The sequence below is a fragment of the Phaseolus vulgaris genome, chromosome 2 (assembly GCF_000499845.2).
Source record: "Phaseolus vulgaris cultivar G19833 chromosome 2, P. vulgaris v2.0, whole genome shotgun sequence".
NCBI classification, from domain to species: domain Eukaryota; kingdom Viridiplantae; phylum Streptophyta; class Magnoliopsida; order Fabales; family Fabaceae; genus Phaseolus; species Phaseolus vulgaris.
In genome coordinates, this window is record NC_023758.2 from 14,610,200 (window position 1) to 14,625,975 (window position 15,776).

The 15,776-nt window shown below is 34.9% G+C and overlaps 1 protein-coding gene across 1 annotated transcript; it reads right to left on the reverse strand.

Annotated features, from left to right (window-relative positions):
- Positions 1 to 8,697: 8,697 nt before the first annotated feature.
- Positions 8,698 to 9,970, reverse strand: LOC137810776 (transcription factor PRE6-like). The gene is made up of 2 exons (XM_068612200.1): positions 9,560 to 9,970; positions 8,698 to 9,094 (listed from the first exon to the last, which is right to left on the reverse strand). The coding sequence occupies exons 1-2, from the start codon at positions 9,686 to 9,688 to the stop codon at positions 8,942 to 8,944; spliced, it is 282 nt and encodes a 93-aa protein (XP_068468301.1). The 5' UTR covers positions 9,689 to 9,970; the 3' UTR covers positions 8,698 to 8,941.
- Positions 9,971 to 15,776: the final 5,806 nt, after the last annotated feature.

Here is a 15,776-nt window from a genome sequence, read left to right on the forward strand (position 1 = left end):
AGAAAAGCATGGACCCCCAATGAAGGTTATGTGGTATCTTCCCATCATTCCAAGGATGAAGCGTTTGTTTGCAAACCCAAACGATGTTAAGAATCTTAGATGGCTTGTAGATGAGACGAAATGTGATGGCATGTACCGACATCCAACTGATTCTATTCAGTGGAAGAAATTTGATGATGAGTTTCCAGAGTTTGGTAAAGAATCAAGAAATATCCGACTTGGTTTAGCTACAGAAGGAATGAATCCGTTTGGTAATATGAGTACAAATCACAGTTCATGGCCTGTTTTACTAGTTATTTACAACTTACCTCTTGGATTGTGCATGCAGCGAAAATACATGATGTTGTCTAAGATGATATCCGGTCTGAAACAGCCAGGGAATGATATTGATGTATATCTAAGTCCTCTAATTGAATATTTGAAGTTAATGTGGGACCACAGTGTTGAAGTATTTGACGAATTTGCTAATGAAACTTTCAAGCTTCATGCCATGTTATTTTGCACCATCAATGACTTTCTGGCATATGGTAACTTATTAGGTTATAGTGTTAAGGGTCATAAAGCATGTCCAATATGCGAAGAAGACACTGCTTCTCAATAATTGAAACATGGAAGGAAAATAATATATCTTCGGCATCGGAGGTTTCTTAGAAGTCATCATCCTTACCGGAGGTTGAAAAAAGCCTTTAATGGACACCAAGAGGGTAGTGGTCCACCAACTCCATTAACCGGTGTTGAGGTTTACGAAAAGGTAAATAACATAGACCACACCTTTGGTAAGTAAAAAAAAAGTCATTTGTGACAAACATTTGGAAGAAGAAATCAATCTTCTTTGATCTTCCGTACTGGTCGAGGTTAGAAGTCAGACATTGTATATATGTAATGCATGTTGAGAAGAATGTGTGTGATAGCTTAATTGGTACACTTCTTAACATTAACGGGAAGACGAAGGATGGTCTAAATGCTCGTTTAGATTTGATTGAGATGAACATACGCGGCGAGTTGGCACCCATAGAAATGGGTAAGCGTACATATTTGCCCCTAGCCTGTTACACAATGTCAAAAGATGAAAAAATTAGTTTTTGTCAATGTCTAAAGGGTGTGAAAGTGCCACAAGGACATTCCTCAAATGTGAAAAGCCTAGTGTCAATGCAAGATTTGAAGTTAATTGGGTTGAAGTCTCATGATTGCCACATCTTGATGCAACAGTTGTTGCCGATAGCTATCCGTGGGATCTTACCAAAAAATGTTAGACATACCATAACCCGTTTGTGCTCATTCTTCTCTTCCATCTGTTGTAAAGTCATTGATCCCTCAAAACTAGACGAACTTCAAAATGAAATTGTTGTTATCTTGTGTGAATTGGAGATATTTTTTCCTCCGTCTTTTTTGGACATCATGGTTCATCTAGTGGTGCATCTGGTAAGAGAAGTTAGATTGTGTGGACCAGTGTACTTAAGATGGATGTATCCTGTTGAGCGGTATATGAAAATTTTGAAAGGTTATGTGAAAAATCATTATCGTCCAGAGGCTTCAATGATTGAAAGGTACATAGCTGAAGAAAGTATTGAATTTTGTTCAGAGTACATGACAAAACCAAATCCAATAGGTGTTCCAGCTAATTCATGGCACCACAGGCGTTCTACAAGTAAATGTTTACATGGTGTGAATATTGTAAGCAAATCTCGATCATAAGTCTTGCAAGCACATTTGTACATATTGAATAACACAGATGAAGTTATACCTTACATAGAAGCTCATAAAGCCATTGTGAAGGCAAATAACCCAAGACAAGCAGAGAAATGGGTCTTGATGGAACATAATAGAACTTTCATGCCTTGGTTTAAAGACGAGGTGTTCAAGGATTCAACGGCATCAGAGACCTTGACCTGGTTGGCTGCTGGATTGAAGTTTGATGTCATCTCATGTACAACGTACGAAGTGAATAATTGTATATTTTACACGAAGTCCATGGATGAAAAGAGTACAGTTCAAAATTCTGGTGTTACTCTTGAAGCCAAGTCAATGCAGTTTTCGACTTCGAAAGATACAAATCCAGTACTTGGATCAATGGCATACTATGGGTTTATAGAAGAGATATGGGAGGTTGACTACACTAAGTTTTCCGTTCCAGTTTTCAAGTGTAAATGGGTTGACAATAAAAGTGGGGTTAAAATTGATGATTCAGGATTCACACTAGTCCGGAGAAGAAGGGTGAGGTTCCAATTGACAATCCTATAGCTTCATTAGGTCTCATTGCTAGTCAGATTGGTAATGAACCTTTTCCATTTCCATGGGATGATACATTTTTTCAAATAAACACTGAACTGCCACTGATGATGTACAACACATATTTATTTTTTATCTGGGAATCAGGAGCTCAATATAACTATAATTCAATTTTTTATGATGTAAGTATCTTTACCTATTATTCAATTTACTTTATGTTAAATTATTATTGATTATGCTTTAACTAAAAACTTGTAGGTTTTTGCATAGAGTCTGTATCACTGAGGGGAAGGAAAATATGTATGGATTCTTAGATCCTGCATATACTAATCCCGTTGGACCAAGGTCATCTGAGACTCAAGCATACATCACTAACACCTTGGAAAAAGAGGGAAAATAAATTTATTTATGCCCTTATATTAATGAGTAAGTTTAATTATATGTCATCAATTATTACTATTTCATGTTTTAAATATTTACTAACTCTTTTCATGGATGATATAGGCATCATTGGCAGTTACTTGTCTTATCAATGGTTGATAAGACTGTTGTGTGGTTTTGTTCCCTACACAAGAAGATTCCCACAAAATTTAAGGATATCATTGATACGTAAGTACATTATAAACTTAACTTTGTATATGTTACTAATTAACCATCTACTAACGAGGTTTTTTGTATTAACCAGTTCATGACATGGATATAACATCCTAAAAGGTCAATCCAATTCAAATAATTTGAACTACATAAGAATAAAGGTTTGTAATTTTTTTCTTTCTCTATTATCATTGTTTATCAATATACTAACATATTACTTTTTATTGAATTATAGTGTAATAAACAACCAGGAAGCTATGAGTGTGGCTATTACATTATGCAATGGATGATTACCATTATAAGACTAGGTGTTAAAACTGGTTGGAAAGAGGTAATAACATGATATGTTAAATCATTTTTATAATTCTTGAACATATATATATATCTAAAAACTAATTTATGTCAACTATATTTTGCAATGCAGTTATTCACGGATGAAACACCAATGAATTCGGAAGGCATTTCATATGTCAGAGATTCTTGGTCCACATATTTCGTAAATTTTTATAACTTTAGCATAGTTAATCAATAGTGTAGGTTTTATTATGTAATTTGATTACTTGTAAATGTACATTTTGATTCTATCAATTTATCTTTATATTTTTGTATTTGTCTGGTTGGGTTTGAATATTATGCAGGTTAATTTATATGGTTTAGGGACAATATAAATTGCACTTTAAAAAAAACACTATTTACAAATGCGATTATTTACCAAAGCCGCATTTGTAAATCAAAAAACAAGATTTACAAATGTGGCTTAGGAAAAAGCCGCATTTGTAAATGTGATTTACGAATGCGGCTATTACCAAATCCGCATTTGTAAATTTGATTTACGAATGCGGCTATTACCAGAGCCGCATTCATAAATCTTAAACCCCTAAAACCCTCTGCTCATTCAGAAGAATATACAAATGCGGCTATTTGAAATAACTGCATTCGTAAATCGCATTTACAAATGCGGCTCTATAGCCGCATTTGTATCTCTCTGATTTACGAATGCGTGCTGATCAAATGCGGCTCTATAGCCGCATTTGTAAATGTAAAATAGCCGCATTTGATTAGCATTTCTGCGCTAGTGGGTGCTTCCTAAATATCGTTTCCTCACATATTTATAAAAACTACTTATGATTAAGATTAAACGTTGATAGCAATTAACATTTCAAATATATTCCTAGCATTCAAATGTGTTAAACATTATCGTTTGGGTCAGAATCTGATGTGAGTTGACTTTAGATGTTTTCATATATGGTGACACTTTTACTTAAGATTGAGATTTTAACATTTTACCTAAGGAAGATTCCCACTGGACACGAACTTAACCAAGTGGTTAAGTAAGTGTGAAGGTTCACTTCACAGAGGCAAAGATGAAAAAACAAGATATGGTGAAAATGAGATGCAATTGTGGAATTGAAAATGGGCACAAGGTAACATCAATGGTGGTCATGGCCTCCCAAATGATGCATCATACTCATGATTATGAGTGAAACCCAAGAGCAACAAAGAAGAGAAACTAAGAGACAAACACATAAAATGGAATAGAGAAAATGGAAGGAAAATGGAATGAGAAAACTTATGATTGTGGGTCAGAAATGTCACGCCACTTGGAGGGTGGTGTGCTCCAAGATGAGTGTGTTGGCCGCCACTTGAGAGCTTCCCAATCACTCAAGATAAGACCTCAAACCTAAGAGGACATAAGTCTCACTAAGAGCTCACACAATTTATGCAGAGTTTCTTTACTTCATTCAAATCCAACTTGGAAAATACAATGGGTAGGCCTTCTATTTATAGGTGAAGGGGCCTTGGAAAACAAGCAAGAGGGGTAGGAAGGGAAAAGGGAAAAAATGGGCAGCCTTAGGGTTTGACTAAGTCAAACCTGTACCCTAGGCTTGTCCTTCTAGAAACTAGGTCAAATTACCTTTCTAAAAGGCTAGGAACAAGCTAAAATGATAACTACACCCCCTATTATGCTAAAGACACCTTATTCTAGCCTATCTTTGCTATTTGGACCCCTAAAGTGAGCCCAAATTATTTACAAACATATTCTATTTTTTTAAGAAGACCAAAAGGAAGAACTTCTGATATTCGGGTTTATAGCTTCTTTTTTTGTTGATTTTTTCTTCAGACTTGGTGGGGCCTAGCTTTGTATCTTGAGATGACTGACCTTTTTGGGAAGTGTTTGTTGTGTCCTTAGTTATCTGTTGGTTTGTATACCCAACACTTGATGTCGTTTGGGAAGAGTTAACAAAAAGGACCAAATTGGGTACTTCTTAAAAAATAAAGGGACCAAATTGATATTTTTTAAAAACTACAGTACAAAATTGAGTATTGACCCTATCTTGAGACCAATAAGGTATATATATATATATATATATATATATTAATTTTTAAATTAGAATAGTAATCATGTGTTTACATGTATTACCTTAAAAAATTGTATATATTTATATTTTATTAGTCAATTTGATAATACGATTGAAATTCAAATTTCATTGAAAAATAAAACATCATTAGAATTTTTTTTACCCATAATTTATTACGCATGTATCGTGAGAATAATAATGTAAGACCATTTACCTGATCATCTAAATAAATAAAAAATTAACTTAATAAACAAAAAATAAATTTATTCAAAATTTATATTTAAAATTTTATTTTTCATTAATTTAAACAAAATATTTCTTAAGCGGGTTGGTCTTTATGCGAAACGAGCCAATAAAATGAATTCGCATTTTTTACGTGGGACAGACCAACCCGATCCGCATTTTACTAGTCAAATACGGAACGAATGTATGCATGACAGGTTGGTATGCATTGCCATCTCTAGACCTTCATTTGTACTACAGATAAAATCTCTTAAGCGTTTGACTCTTGGTTTTTAAGTAGGAAAAGGTTTCTCTGTTTCCATAAAGTTTTCCCTTAATGTCTCCAAATCAAAACTTTATAAAAAAAATTAACTTATACCCATATTTAAATGATGAATATGAGTCAGATAACAACTAAATCTAATACATAAATTACACAAATTGCTAGATGAAGGTAAATAACATAGAATACAAGGTTAAGCATAAAAAAAAATAAGAGTCTTCAATCATTAAAATACTTTATCAACATTATATGACTGACATTTCTAAAATCGTCTAAGGCTTCAATAAAGAATCATATATGTTGAATTTCAACGTGATTTTTGGTATTAATACTCGTACTGGTAAAGTTCTTTGTCCTCTTCCTGTTAGATGGGAGTTCCATTCACCAGGCTGGGTTAAAATTAACACTGATGGGGTTCCTAGGGGATATCTTGGTTTTTCCACTTGTAGAGGTATTTTTCGTGGAAGTACGGGGGAGTTTATTGGTGCTTTCTCTACGTTTCTTGAAGTTCAGACTGCTTTGGTTGTTGAGTTTTATAAAGTTATACATGCTATGGAGGAAGCTCAAAAGACGAGACTTACTAATGTATGGCTTGAATGTGATTTTGCCTTGGTTTGTGCGGCATTTACTGTTTGGACTAATGTTTCGTAATCGATGAAATACTTGTCTTAATTATTGTGGGAAAATCTGGTTTAGGGTTACTCATATTTTTCGTGAAACGAATGTGTGTGTTGATAAGTTGCCTAATTTAGGATTTATTCATAGAGAATCACTTCATTGGTATAATAGGCTTCCATCTAGTTTGTTCTTAGAATTCTTTATGGTCTACCTGTGTATCGTTTTTGTTAACATATGGATTTTGGTCTAGTCTCCCGTTTTTTTTAGTATTTTCTTTTTACTTTCTTTTTTAATAATATTTTTTCATGCAATGACAGATGATTGTTGTTACTTAAAGTGTCAACCTAGCTGAAATGTCAAGTTGCATAGTGATACCTAACATGAAACCTTTTATAAAAAAAAATAACACCAATAATATAGTCAAGCTTATACATTGATGATATGTTGAAATAAGTGATTACACATTAATTAAGTATTAAGATCACATTAAAAATTATTCCTTCTTTACCAATAAAAAATGTATAAATAGAAGTTTATTAATATATTATAAATAGAAGGTTTCTATTATCTTATTTAACCTGACTTTATTGGCATTCGCCGACTCAAAATTTACAAAAAAGGAGACATCTCATTCTAATAGAAGAAAAGACCTCGGTCCACAAAGAAAAACACAAGTCGATCTTGCTAGCTATGGTTGCAGAATCATTTTTTTTTTCCTGAAATCTCTCAAAAGTATGAATAATTATTCTTCGGTGTTCGTAGTTTTGTACATCTTGAAACATTAAGTTGAGGAAATGAAAAACACGTAAATAGTTTTCTCATTGAAGAAGACATTAATTGCACGTATGTAACTGAGTTGATAGATAAAAAGGACCAATACTGGAAGTTACACACTTTATATTTTTAGTCCAGACAATTGCCAACTGATTCCAACATATAACAAAGTCATCCCTCTAAGCTCAAACTACAAAATATGAAATTATTTTGAAGGGAAAGTTTTCAACATAAAGGAGGAAAATAGGATATATATAGAGTTTACGTGTGTTAATTAATGAGACAGTGGTGTATGAAAGAGTTGGTTATGAGTAAATTTGGTACAAGATATGTATATAGTATGCCTTCAAGAACAATGCATTAAAGGGTTTGGACATAGTTGAGAGATTGGGGCACATTACACGGCAAGAACAGAGGAAACTTTCACTAAGATATTGCTTCAAAATTACCCCTACCCTGGATTCAAAGCAATGTTAGCCAGAATTGAATTAATGAATTGGAACTATTTCATGGCCTAAATTGATAGCTCCATATTTAATTTTGCACTGTGGAACGTAGCTTTTGTTTTTGGGGCCGGGATACATTGTGAAACAACCTTCCCCCACCACATATTGCATGCAAATGGTACCTGCAGGTGTGTGGGGCCATCATTTCTTTTCACTTTACCACAACATCAAATTCACCACATCAGAACCACCTCTATTTAAATTCAATACATAATTGCCATGGCTACCCAACTACTTAGCGATGTCAAATTAACATTTTTTAAACTTTATTGGAAATGTGTTTGGTCCAACTTTTCTTGATAAGAAAATAAGTAAAAAAAAAGTACTGTAAATTCGTAAAAATTTAAATTAATAATAAATTGATTATTTATACTTGAGAAAGGTTAAAAACACATTCTTTTTAATGTATATTCTTTCTCATTAGTGGAAACTTATTAAAACTTATAAAAAGATGGTACTCATCTCTGGTTTAACGACCCCTCTATTTAATGACTGTCTCTCATAGTTTTGTAGTTTTAAATAAATTTGAATTATTAAAAAGGAGTGAATCCTATTCCTAGTATCTCTGTTCTTTTACAATATGCCTCTTTTAAACTTTCCCACTTTATGGGAATTAAATTCAATATTGGTATTCGATGACTTGCTTTTATCTTTTTATTTTTATTTTTCTTCTTTTCTCTGATATTTGCGAACAATAAAGGGATATTGTGATTATCCCGTTAGATATATAAATGGCACATATAATGTATGTATATTACGCTGGCAAAGATGATGGTTTGGATCAGGAGTTAGTTATTTTATATTGTGGTCCTAATGCGAACATTAATATCACGGGTTGGCAAAGAACAAATAACCGAAAATGGTGTGGGGCATGTCACATGTTAGAGGCACTGTCAGCTTCAACCTTGACCCTTCTAATGGGTCCACACAAAACTGCAGAATTTCTCTCATAAGATAGATTACTAAGATTAAACTCAAGCATTGCAGCCTCCAAATTTGAAAAATTATTTGACACTATCCATGTAAAAGGCCACACATGTATTCATTCCATGACAGCAACCTTTTTGCGCCGCGATACAAAAGTTATGTGTTTCATTTCATACTATAGTAATAATTAGAACTCACGATGTAGTCCATTTTATTTACAGCCATAGAAGCTGACCATAATTCATTACTACTACAAAGTGACACATAATTAAAACTAATCAAGAACTGCTTCACATGGATCCGATGGTAGTCTTTCGCGTTGGTGTCTAGAAAGTACAAACCAAACCCTACCCAGAAGAGAGAGTGATAAAGAAGTGAGAGAGACATGGACATGCACACGACACAAATAAATGCACTAGACTAGACTATTACATAAGTAAGCTCCTAATAATGGCTGCTTGAGCACTGTTGGAGTCTGTGTTAGCCAGAAGCTCTGATAATCGATCACTTAGATCATCAACCTCTCTGTGCAAGTTTTTTATATAGTTGCATGTCTCCTGCAATACCTTAGCAGCTGAAACCTACAATACCCACATATATCATTATCAGTAAACTTCATTGGTTTTGACATTATGATTCATGCACAACATATATATATATACTGTTTTTACAAAATCAATTAATCACGAGTAATATTAGAAAAGATAACCGAGTTTTGTATTATAATATGCGATGTATAGTGTTGGTACATTATAATAAAATATATTATTATTAATTTAAGACAGAGTTGGAGGAAGGTGTTGTGAGTAAGTAATGCAGTTAATTTAGTGAATGGGTTAAGAGGGAGGAATCTGAGTTGGACTATAGCCTCAAGTTGTGGCTAAAGAAAATAAGGAAGAGGTGACTTATCTACGAAAATGAAGGGCATCCACACAAAAAGTGCAATGTATGTGTGTGTTGTGCATGTGAGTGAGAGAGAGGTTGAGAGGGTCAAAGTGAATGAGAGGGACAGTAAGAAAAAGAGAGGGAGCAAGGATAATAAATACCTTGTCGGAGCGCCTGGCTCGAAGCTCAGGGATAAGTTGTTGCAACTTGGAAACGAGATCGGTGATTTGCGCATCCGTGATCTCAGCAGAAGCACCGGATTGTCTGGAACGAGATCTTCTGGTGGACATTGTGAATTAATGGAATGAGCTTAACCACCCTTTGTTTCTGTGTGTCAGAAATGTTATTTGGTGTTGCAAGACCACACTCTTAATTAGCCAGCTTTACGGAAAATGAAGAAAACTAGAAATGAGAGAACCAAGAGTGTTGTGAGTTGGTTGGAGTGAAATGAGAGAAGAACAAGGTGTGAGGGTGTCCACTGAGAGGAGGGCCAAGCAGGAAATGGGGTTGTCAGAGGAGAATGACAGAAAAATGAAACTAAACAAAGTTATCTCAAAAGAGGGTGTGTGCGTATGGAGGTAGGAAAGGAGAGGGAATATTTAAGAGGGGATTTGGATAAAAGAAAAGAAGAATGAAATTGAGAAAAAAAAAAGTGGAAATTAGATGTGAAGTTGGTTTTTTTGTTTGTATGGACACAAAAAGTGTTTTTGTCACTATCTTCTTCATCTGATTGTTCTACTTATCAGTTTTTTCTCGAATCTTTATCAGTTTTTTCTCGAATCTTTGATCTTTGTTAGAGTGAAGGATATTTTGCAACATTACAAGAAAATCATAAAACAAAAACTAATTATAGAGACAAAAAATAATTAGTTATTATAGTGACTAAATTAGAGACCATTTTAGAAACTAAAAAAACTTGCGGTTTCTAAATTAGTTTCTATTATTGTTAAATGGTCTTTAAATTGGTATCTAATTAGCTACCCAGGTTTTTCTACCAAATTTAGAATCTAAATAATTGGTAGTTAAAACTTTAGTAGCTAATTAGATACCAATTTAGAAACTACTTAACAATAATAGAAACTAATTTAGAAACTAAAAAATTTTGTAGTCTCTAAAATGGTCTCTAATTTAGTTACTATAGTAACTAATTATTTTTTGTCTCTAAAATTAGTTTATATTTCATGATTTTCTTGTAGTACAAAAAGGTTCTCTTACATTTAGATTAATATTCCGTGGTCAGAGTGAAATCTATATATAGAAGTGAAAATATTGTTTGAAAATTGAATCTGGATTAACATAACTCTCAAAGTTAATCTTTTTTTTCTCAACAATAAATAATAAAAAAATAGAAATACGTACTCCAACTCATATACAAAATGTAAAAGGTTCAAGAGAAAAAAAAGTTAAAAGCCTTGTGTGCCCCCTGTCTAACTAGTAAAGATTTGTCTCCGTTGGTAATCTTCAGCCACACAAACTTATATGGGGATATACCACCCGACCGCCCTACTCAGTTATAAGCTTTAGTCCCAAAGGTATAAAAAAATAACCCAGTCAAATAATGCATTTTACAACTTTAAAGAAAGTCAGACCCAGGCACACTATTTGGTTTACTAGTCTAAGCCAGCCGTTGTAAACTACAAAAGGAATGTCTTCCTTCTCCCACCCTCAAGGTTAATCTTGGTTTAATCTGATAGTACATATTGATTAATATATTCTAATTGCCTTTAATCATTCTTTATTTATTTCTCATTTTAGATCATCAACATGTGTTCCTCGAGGTTTTCTGATATCATTTTAGGCTTGGTTTTTCTAGTATAGTTTGTCGAGTCGTCAACCGAGCATGATCTCGATCAAGTCGATGATGTCAGATATTAATGGTCTCTACCACATACACATTAGCCCCTCAAGCACGATAGGTTTGGCTTTGTGAGTCTTAATTGTTTTGAAAGAATTTTACCTTTTTTTCTTTGGTTGAATTATTTTGACAACCTACAATCATATCACCTAGCCCCCTAGGCTCGAGGCCTTATCCAGAAGAGTCTTAGAAAGAGTGGGCATGATTAGGATTCTGGTGCGTCCTCTTTCGTGATTTGTGCCTGATGTGATCTTTACCATTAGTTTGAAGGGATTTGACGATTGAGAGGTGACGGGGTGTGTTGATTGGATTCTTGTGCTTCAACATCTATAAATAAAGGTGGTTCCTTAGTTGTATGACCACTTTCATTTTTTATAAATCCGATTAGTGACTAGGTGTAGAGAGTTTGTGTATATTTGAGGTTAGTGATGTCTTCCTCTTTAAGTGTATTGACTTCTTTTGGTGGGTGCTCCTCGAGGAATTTTGGTCAATTGATCGTTGTTTTGGGGAGAGTTTGACCTCTAGGGTAGGGGAATGTTGGGTAGACACTCCTAGTGTGAGAATCTTGTTGTTGAGCAAGCCAAGAGTTTCTCCCTCTTCGTTCAAGGTATTAGTGGGTAGGTACAGGAGTCACCCAATATTTTTCAAAATATTGGTGGTAGTTAGTGATAGAGTCATACCACGAGCGTTCCTATGCTCAAAAGAGATTCTAAAGTAGACATAATTTCTCTTAAGCAATGTGTTACCATTGGCAATGTCTGTCATGGCTGGGAGTGGCGTCATCTGAGTTCTTCTATATGTATAGTTACTTTTTCTCAGACGTTGATGTCTCCCTTTGATGAGTTTACCATGAGTGTTTTGTGCGTCCTTAGTGTCACTTCTACACAACTGCATCGAAATACATGGGCCTCGTTTGCAAGCCTTTCAATTTGTATACAAGATGTTCAATTTATATCTCTCTCCTCAAGTTTTCCTCCATTATTATAATGCTTGGCCTAACATCCCAATCGCTTGGGTATCCCTTGTAGGTTAACTGGGTTGTGTTTGTTTGTCCCTTATACTTCATCCTATAAAAACTTTATAAGTGGGTTATTTAAGGCTGTCATTGAACATTTAGGTTGAAATCATATTTTCTTCAGGGATAAACCAAAGTTCCCATTTTATTGGACCCAGGAACCCCTCTGTTATCATAGTTGCTTGAGGTTTATGATGACCTGTGAGGATAAAAAAGTCTTCTCGGAGGCATTACCCACCCAGAAGATACTTCCATTTTATCTTTCCCCTTGATAATGGGTGGATTTGATAGATGTTTTGTTTGTATTCTCGGTAGGTGTTAACTTTATTGAATAATTTCCTATGTTGTAGGCATCATCACTCAAATGACCATTGACTTTATGTCGGTGTTGAAGCAGCTTCAACTATAGAAAAGTTAGTCCAACAATAAAAGTTCAACTAACTCTCATTTGTCCGAATGGAGGTGCCTTATTCTATCTTTTGGGTATTAATCTCTAGAAAGAAAACTAATGAGCATTGGATTTTATGAAGTTGGTGGGTGTTTTATTGCTTTATGAGTAAATGGTTTTGGATTCAATACCCATGTGGATAAGGGATTTGTGGCCCAAGTAGCAGATGTTGCGAATGGAAGATCAACTCCCATGAATGAGGATAAAAAAAATAGAGAGGTTGAAAAGACTGTTGTTGGTGAATTTAGTGACATCAAACATGTTTGGGGTATTCTTTCAATGGGAAGGTTAGGTCTTTCTAGACAGTAATTACTACTTGCAATAACATATTTTTGCTGAAGTTTTTGATTTCACGATCAGTGTATGTTTTCAGCAAACAGTTGTTCAATTTTGATATGGTGTTCTATTCTACCTTTGTAATTGACCTTGCGTCTCCTCCAGATGATAAAAAACACAAGAGGAATGAGATGTCCTAGAAACAATTTTCATCAAGAAGGTCCCCTTATAGGTCTTGATCTTTTTCTTCTTATGTTGGGATCAATGTTGTTAAACCCTTTCTCGATGGGGACCTGACCTTTTCAAATGTGTGAATATATCTTTGACGGATACTGATAAAAAGGTAGCAACCTCAACTTCATTCGAGGAACTCGTGGTCGCGCGCTTAGAGATGCAAAGTTGGGCCTTGATCTTCACTCGAATTATTAGTGTTGAGATTTCTAAGGGTTCTCCCAATTTTCTCTTCTTCTAGGATATTAACCTAACTTCTTTGTAGACCAAAAGTTTATGTGTGATAATGTTGGGGTTGACTCCAACATATCGATCGTCATTCATGCGAATATCAGTATCTTTCACGGTTAGTGAAGTCCCAATTTGGGTACACTAGTTCTCGTCTTGTAATTGTAACGAGATAATGTTATCTCTAGGTTCTACTCAGATATTGTTTATCCTTGGATCAAGGTCGATAAAAGAAATAGTATGGTCCCTTCTCATACTTGGTTGATCCCGGTAGGCCAAATAATCTTGATACGACTATGGTGGCTTAATTTTTAAGCTAGTCGTGTAACATTCTCTCGCTATCCTCTGGTCCACGTGTAAGGTGATGATGTCAGCGAATATCAAGGGGAATTTCATCGACAAATGTGGCCTCCAGCTAGTTAAGGGATAACCTCCCCAAACATCTCAGGTTGGAACCTTATCAACTTTTAGAATGAGGTCAACACTAAGAGCCTCTTTTAGAATTCAACTTTGTCTGTGTTCAACGAGGTGTAATGAGAGAATTTAGGTAATTAATTCTTCCTAGGTTTGTTTGTTGGTTGAGATTTTTCTTATCTCTCCTTTTCTTAGGGCTTCTTGGGCCCAAACTTGATTTAGACTTAACTCTAGATCACGTGAAGTTCTTTTAGTTGCATGAACTTTGTGACTTTTTGCCTTAGTTCATCTAGGTCAGCGACTGGTTTTTTGTAGAGACTATCTATGAAGGGTCTTGGTTTCAGGGCTGCACCATATGATAGAGAGCAATCTCCAAGTTGAGGTTTTAGATATTCAAAGTGACTTTCCCAAACCTCTCCATGAGAGCCTCCATGCCTCTCCCTTCTTTTGTTAGATGTTGACAAGAGTGACATGGCAAGCTCATTGCGAACTACGTTCTAAATTTAGTCGTCTTGTCATATCGATCAATACTTAAACCTTTCCAACTTGAAGCGAGTTCAACATTCATTTTTCTGTCAACGAAAAAGGATGTCATCGAGCACTTCCCAAGTTATTGAAGTGTTTGCTGATGTGTGAATAGTGATTCTGCCTCTAATGTATCGGTTACCATAGTTGGATGCTCGGGGTCACGAAAACATTGTTATATTTTTAGTCACCAGTGCTTGGTATTCTCCCTCCTAGGGTTGGGACAAGTTGGTACACCTTCTAATCTCCACTTCATTTTCTTGTTTTCTTGTTAGAGGGCACTGATTTCTTCAACATTCTTATGTTACATTTCAACCATTTCCTTTTGGAGAGCCAAAAGTAGAGTCATGTGTTCGGTCTCTGTTACTTTTGCATCTACTGATATTTGGTCGTTAGTCATATTCCTCATAGATACCATTGAATTTCCCAGTATTCTTCCTTCTTGGACTCACGATGGAAGCTAATTTTTCTTTTATAGACCTTAAAGGTATCTTCGATTCTGCCCTTTTAATCTGATTGTTTTACTTCTCAATTTTTTCTCAGATCTCGATCGGAGTAGGGATCTTTACAAAAACAATTTTAACGCTCAAGTCAATATTTGGTGGTTAGAATATTTAATACTATTGAAAATGTAAAATTTACTCTATGATGTTAACCTAATCATAGAGGTAAGTGTAATATTTTTGAAGTGGGTCAATATTATAACATGCGTATAGATTTTCTGAAATATTCTTGACTTATTATTTCTAGTTTGTCGAGACGATGTCCACCATATATAAATCTCAATCAAATTTGTTATTTGAAATATTAATGTTGTCGATAACCTATAGTAAACTTTTTATAGATGACAGTAATTTATTGGTAGGGTTGAGGAGGTGGTGAAGGAAGGGAGAGATTAAGGAGTAGAGAGTAGAATGGAGAAGTGCATGGGGGGACTAGGCATTGTTATTAATAGGCGAGTAACTGCTCCAACGGTACAGCGGTAGATGATGAGAACGGTGTGTACCCAATTTCTTCCATCAAACTCCCTAATGCAAACCCTAAATTATGCAATTTGTCTTCTCCTACAAAATCAAAATCAGAGTGAGATAGTCTATGGTGTATTTATCTCATCCTCTCCACCAACCATCCAATAAAAACCTAGGTTGGGATCACAAACAATTTCCCTCGGCGTTTGAAGCAGCAGAACGGGGAAGTTAACGGTGGTGCAAAGGCATCCCGTGCTGGAAGGCCTTGGATTTGTGCATGCATCATTTGTGGTTTTACAGAGCAAACTGACCATCTCTCCAAACAAAGTGAAGATCCATCATTACCCCTGCTGCCACACAGACAAGCAGCTTTGAAAAAAGTGAAAACTTCACCCCACTGCACTCACTTACAATATTT

What these genes read in the sequence shown, in the direction of transcription:
- LOC137810776 (XM_068612200.1), bottom strand. Translation starts at nt 9,688, where the DNA reads ATGTCCACCAGAAGATCTCGTTCCAGACAATCCGGTGCTTCTGCTGAG. An exon ending in GAGCCAGGCGCTCCGACAAG is followed by an intron (nt 9,095 to 9,559) that starts GTATTTATTATC and finishes TGGGTATTGTAG; the next exon opens with GTTTCAGCTGCTAAGGTATT.